This window comes from Olea europaea, unplaced genomic scaffold (genome assembly GCF_002742605.1).
Source record: "Olea europaea var. sylvestris unplaced genomic scaffold, O_europaea_v1 scaffold7931, whole genome shotgun sequence".
Lineage (NCBI taxonomy): Eukaryota > Viridiplantae > Streptophyta > Magnoliopsida > Lamiales > Oleaceae > Olea > Olea europaea.
Window position 1 is genome coordinate 1,090 of NW_019266361.1, and position 6,518 is coordinate 7,607.

At 35.8% G+C, this 6,518-nt stretch overlaps 1 protein-coding gene across 3 annotated transcripts; it reads left to right on the plus strand.

The window, feature by feature from the left end:
- The first annotated feature begins 268 nt into the window (after positions 1 to 268).
- LOC111391459 (cyclin-dependent kinase C-2-like) lies at positions 269 to 5,236 on the plus strand. Of its 3 annotated transcripts, none has more exons than XM_023016682.1 (13): positions 269 to 348; positions 552 to 701; positions 819 to 900; positions 1,026 to 1,116; positions 1,236 to 1,265; positions 1,433 to 1,542; positions 1,659 to 1,731; positions 1,817 to 1,937; positions 2,067 to 2,184; positions 3,300 to 3,439; positions 3,535 to 3,592; positions 4,016 to 4,086; positions 4,438 to 5,236. In XM_023016682.1, the coding sequence occupies exons 2-13, from the start codon at positions 592 to 594 to the stop codon at positions 4,976 to 4,978; spliced, it is 1,545 nt and encodes a 514-aa protein (XP_022872450.1). In that variant the 5' UTR covers positions 269 to 348; positions 552 to 591; the 3' UTR covers positions 4,979 to 5,236. The 3 variants fall into 3 exon arrangements, with proteins under 3 accessions (XP_022872450.1, XP_022872452.1, XP_022872451.1); XM_023016684.1 differs by having other exon boundaries at positions 281 to 348; positions 578 to 701; XM_023016683.1 differs by having other exon boundaries at positions 284 to 701.
- The last annotated feature ends 1,282 nt before the right edge of the window (positions 5,237 to 6,518 follow it).

The following is a 6,518-nucleotide window of genomic DNA, read 5'->3' on the forward strand; positions in this document are numbered from 1 at the left end:
AATGTTATATAAAATAAGATGATTATGGTGAAATAAAATAAAATTCAATTGTCATGGTGACACTAATTATAAAATTTTATGATCACAATGAAATAAATCAAATTAGGTGATTATGATGATACTAAATATAAAATTTGATCGCCATTGTTGTATTTAACTTTTAAATTAAAACTACCATTTTGCTAATTAAAATTTTCTAGTAAAAAATTTAAAAAAATGAAAAAAGAAAAGTCAAAATCTTTTTATTCACGTGTTTTTAAAGCTAACGTCTATTCTCCAGTTTTACCCTCTTTCGCTTCGGACAGGCCACCGCCTTGCGCCGCCGCAGACCACCACCGCCAGCCACCGGTAACTTCCATCACCGGTTTCTCTTTGATCTGTACCTGTTATTTTTATTCTTTCAATTTGAAATTAAAAAAAACACACAAAAAGGTCATTTTCCACTCAATCTTAAACCCTGATTCCGAATTCCCTTCTTGTTTCTTAGTAATTCGGGAAATGGTTTAATTTTTATTTTCATGTTCTCTATTTAAACCCTAATTCCACGATAGAGAAATTGAAATACGAAAGGATTCAGAGGAGGATTAAAGAATGGCAATAGCAGCACCAGAGCAGCTAAATATAAGCGAAGTGCCAACATGGGGTTCGCGAGGTGTCGACTGCTTCGAGAAATTGGAGCAGATTGGTGAAGGAACTTATGGGTATTCTGTTATTTCCTTTCAATTTGCTTTGAAGATTCTTCTTTCTTTCTCTGCATATGGATCTGAATTTTGTTTTTAATTTATTTGTTATTTTTCCTCATAAATTCGTGTTTGTAGGCAAGTTTACATGGCCAGAGAGATCAAAACAGGGGAAATTGTTGCTTTGAAGAAAATTCGAATGGACAATGAAAGAGAGGGGGTATGATTGCTTATCTGCATAACATCCACATTCTATTAATTTTTATATTAAGGATATGGCTGTAAATCAATGATTATTGTAGCAACTTGCGGATTAGTAACCTGACCACTAATTTGTGCTTACAGTTCCCTATAACTGCCATACGTGAAATTAAAATCCTCAAGAAGCTGCACCACGAAAATGTAATCAAGTTGAAAGAGATTGTAACTTCTCCAGGTAATTTTTGAGGGCACTTCTATTTTAATTACTTCATTATTTTATGTTGTCATTTTATTTTCTAAATGTTATTCCATCGCATTCGTGTAATCACATCTTAAGTTTGTGATGTTATCCAGGTCCTGAGAAGGATGAGCAAGGTCCACTGGGTAAGCAACTGATATATTTTCTTATCTGTTGAGTTTAGTTTTTCTTGATCACATTCTGTTCTCTTGCTGAATCATTGTCATTATTTATGTTCATTAAAACCTTCTTGATTAATCTGATTAACTCTTTTGATTGATATCTTGTGTTGTGTTCTCTTTTGGTCTCCCAGATGGTAACAAATACAGAGGTGGAATTTACATGGTTTTTGAATACATGGACCATGATTTGACTGGTCTAGCCGATCGTCCTGGAATGAGATTTTCTGTGGCACAAATAAAGGTATGACAGTTTGTGTGAAGATGCAAGATTATTTAATCGCTGAATGTCAGATGCTTCTGGTGGAAAAGAAGAGTGACAATCAGATAATTGATTTTCATGTTCTTTCTCTTCTTTAGTGCTACATGAGACAGCTTTTGACAGGGCTTCACTACTGTCATGTAAATCAAGTACTTCACCGTGATATTAAAGGTTTAATTTCAAAACAAGCATCCAGCTTTAGTTTTGCATCCATTTTACGAGGCTAAAATTCGATTTACTCAAATTTTGCTTGCAGGTTCTAATCTTTTAATAGACAATGAAGGAAACTTGAAGCTTGCAGATTTTGGTCTTGCCCGGTCGTTCTCAAGTGATCACAATGCTAATCTTACAAACCGTGTAATAACTTTATGGTATAGGTACGCTTCAGGAGAGACCTAATGTTTTGTCTTAAACTAGACAGAATTAGTTTCTCAGCTAATTGGATCTCTCTTGAATGTTTTTAATCTCCTAGGATTCAGTTGATAATCGTGACTTAAATTTTGTAGACCACCAGAGTTGCTCCTCGGTACCACGAAGTATGGTCCAGCAGTTGACATGTGGTCAGTTGGTTGCATCTTTGCTGAACTTCTACATGGGAAACCAATCTTTCCAGGGAAAGATGAGGTAGCTGAGTTTTACTATAGGTTAAAACTCTAAAGTAAACTTTGTAAAAAGGTCAAATTTCTTGATTCCATTGATACAATAATCGAGAGATTATATTTCTCTCGGTCCTTGGATGTCCTAAATCTAATTGTAGGAAGAACCAAACTTCTAGGTCACATTAATTAAAGAACTCCTACATTACAAAGAATTTGATCAAACTAATAATACATAACCCTATCCTAATTGAACAAGGACTCCAAGAGTGCCGTTGTAGAACACCAGGTCAATAATCGTTTTAAACATAATATACTTGCTATAATGTGTAGAATTATAGAAATTTCTTTGATGCACCTAATTGATAAATTATCAAATTGTTTCAATTTGCCAAAAGTGCCAGAACAGAGTGCCAAGATGGTAATTAAGTTTTAAAATTGTCACTACACTGGATATGGGTTCATGGAAAATTACAAACCAGCTTGGGTAACTGAGAACAATTAAAATAAACTCAAAATGGATAGATCCCCATAGTATTGAGAGTAAGATTACAGTAAGAGGCATCGATGGGGATTTCTCAATTCAGGCCGAAGAAGCAATTCCACCTGATTTTTGAATCAGACTGACTGCAATATTTTTCTGTATGCGACGACCAACTAGAGTACCTTCCACTTCTAATAGGCTATCTACTAGATCAGAATTTCTCAATGAGGAAGTGATCCCAATTTCCTCTTGACTCAAAATGGATAGATCCCCATAGTATTGAGAGTAAGATTACAGTAAGAGGCATCGATGGGGATTTCTCAATTCAGGCCGAAGAAGCAATTCCACCTGATTTTTGAATCAGACTGACTGCAATATTTTTCTGTATGCGAAGACCAACTAGAGTACCTTCCACTTCTAATAGGCTATCTACTAGATCAGAATTTCTCAATGAGGAAGTGATCCCAATTTCCTCTTCATGTTCGGATAGAGACAAATTTTCTTCATATTAAAATATTACCATAATTGCCATGATATGCTGTAGGAATTTGACTAGATTTTCTAGTTCTTTTTGGTTAATATGTCAATAGTTTTTTCAATATTTTCTGTCATCTATTCCTACTGTGTTTTTGTAGTTATTTTGTTGTTTTTGTTCATAGCCAGAGCAATTGAATAAAATTTTTGAGCTATGTGGGCCTCCAAACGAGGATATTTGGCCTGGGGTCTCAAAGATTCCTTGGTACAACAATTTGAAACCGTCAAAGCCAATGAAAAGACGTCTTAGAGAGGTTTACAGACAGTAAGTAATAAATGTGTCAATTGTCATATCTGTTCAGTTGATTAATTTTGTATTTTAATTTAAATTAATTTGACGTATATATCTGCTAATTATAGCTTTGACCGGCATGCGTTGGATTTACTTGACAAAATGCTGACTCTTGACCCCTCTCAGGTACCATCTCTTAACTCTCAAGTTTTACCTTTCTCTTGAACTTTGTTCATAATTTTTACCTCTTTGTCCAATACTATCTCAAGATCTTGGCACTTGCTCTTATTTGCACATATTAATGTAGTAGATAGGTGCATATACAATTTGTAGCTACTGACATTATGCCTTCTCGTGATTGAGTAATTGATTATTATGGAACTGTATTGATTATTAATCTTGTTAAGTTTATTATTCCTTTTTAATATTCTGAAGCTGCGAAGGATGTTCTTGATGCCAAGTATTTCTCAGTATCACGTCTAGAATTTGTTGCTGACATGATGTTATACTGTTCCATGATTGGCTAATTTATTGTCATAGAAACTTGTGTTGTTCTTTAACCTTTACTAAGGTTTTTCCTTACTATTTTATTCTACTTCCATTCTGAAGAGAATATCAGCAAAGGATGCTCTTGATGCCGAGTATTTCTGGACGGACCCATTACCGTGCGATCCCAAGAGGTTTAAATCTCTGAACCCTTTCTGTGTCATTCTTTATTCTAAAGCAGTTATTCTATTTTGGGTAATGAAGAAGTCGTTCCTTAATTAAATTTGTTATGACAGATGATCATGGCTATAGCTACTTTTTTTCCTTTTCATTGTAATTTAACTTCATTTTTGTCAAGGGTTTTGCTACTCGTACACTGAGTGGGGGCCCGCGATTTTTTATTGGATGCGGGCCCCCCTCTTTTGTGAGGGGGTGGACAACCGTCAAATTCCTTTTGTCAATTGTCATAAATGTTCTTTCCAAGCAAAACTTCAAATGTGTTATCATTAGTGCCTTACCCTTTTCACTGGAATTATGTCTCTTAGTTTACCCAAATATGAATCTTCACACGAGTTCCAGACGAAGAAAAAGCGTCAGCAACAGCGCCAACATGAAGAAAATGCGAAACGCCAGAAAGTACAACACCAACAACAGCATTCTCGCCTTCCACCAATTCAGCAGTCTGGACATGCACATGCTCAGATGCGACCTGGCCCAAATGTACCAATGCATGGGTCACAACCTCAGGTAGTTGGAGGACCGAGCCATCATTATGGAAAGCCAAGGGGACCTTCACAAGGACCTGGCAGATACCCACCTGGTGGAAATCCGTCTGGAGGATACAACCACCCAAATCGTGGTCAAGGTGGAGGTTATGGTAGTGGCTCGTATCCACCTCAAGGACGGGGACCTCCATACGGTTCAAGTGGCATCCCTGGTGCTGGTCCTCGAGGAGGTGGAGGCAGTGGCTATGGCTCCGGAGGTCCAAATTATCCTCATGGTGGTCAATATGGGGCTTCTGGGACTGGACGTGGCTCAAACATGGTGTCTGGGAACAGGAATCAACAATATAATTGGCAGCAATGACATGCATCCATAAGAATGGCTTCGTGGTGAGATTCAATAATGATGTTCGTGCTCTCTTTTCGATCACAGTGGATTGTTGTACTCACTGGCGAATGGTCATTGACGAGGGTGGCTGCTGAGTTTTATTTGTAAAACCTAATTATATAAAGATATTGTTGGAGTGGACATGAGAATGCATCATAGACGTTATTGTAGTGCATTATTATTTTGGACAAAATATATTCAATTGCTTACATATAAAATCTGTTGGTTTTGTAATGAAATTTCCTACGTGGGTTTTGGAGAGTCAAATTCAATCACTATTTTAAAAAGTTAAAACAGAGTTTTTTGGAGATTATTTTAAGCACTGAATAAAACGTTTTAACCAAATTACATGTGATGGTCATTGTAATCTCATATATCTGATCAATTCTCCATCAGAATTCTGATATAAAATAGAGAGCATATTATATTTAGAGTCCGATGATGATGTTCCTAAATGATGCTAATTCATTTGGAGTCGTGATCTTCGGAGCATATACGAGTTTTAATATTCTCATGTATAACATGATTTGAATCTTGAATATAATATTTAGAAGTAATTTCTTCGAAGCTCTTAATAGCTCGAGGTAGATACGAATTTTCATTGCTAAAACTTCATCGGAAAATCAAGAAATGATGAATTTGATCTTGACAATTACATAAGAAGAAACTAACAGAACATTTTTGTCTTGTTTAGAACATGGAAAGTAACAACAAAGTCCTATAGAGGAATCTGATTACGAACAAGTATAGTAGGACAACCATGTGGAATTCAGCCGGCCTGCTAAAATATTATAGGACTGATGAGATAATTTAGTCAATGATCACTGAATTTTGCTATATGTTAAAAGTCCTATAGAGGAATCTGATTACGAACAAGTATAGTAGAACTTTGTTATAGCTTACTACTTGCTCACCGAAATTTAAAAGAGTGCTCGTTGCTTGCCTAAATGTGAAAAAAGTTATTCGTTGCTCATTGAACCATATATGGATTTTGATGTCTACCTACAATTTTCATTATCAGGAAAATTGCAAGTTCAAATCTCTCTTTTGTTTTTCAGTATTTATGTACTCCGGAGCCCTAGTAATGCAAACCAGATTACTTTTTCTTCACAGGCTTTTTATTTCAAAAAAATCACAGAATTCTCCAGTTTCAAGCACCTGGTCACAATTAGATGAAACAATAGATTATTCTCAAGTGTATATTGCACCCCTAGACCATCTGATGCAAGCCAATAAGATCGAAATTTTGCCTCGACAACCCAATATGGTAGATTTTGTTGTGTGCAGAGTATGTTACGGTTGATCCAAAAGCTGAAAGAGCGTTGTTTTATTGCTTTGTTGAGTCTCCAATGAATTCATCGACCATTTCTCTGGTTCTATTGTTAAATGGAGGTAAGAAAAATGGTTAAGAAGATGCAAAGCAAAGGTTAATGCTGTCCGAACGACTTTCTTCTTTTATCCAATCAAGTTTGGTCAGTTCAGTGTATCAAACGTGCCTTAAATATTGCTATATTTC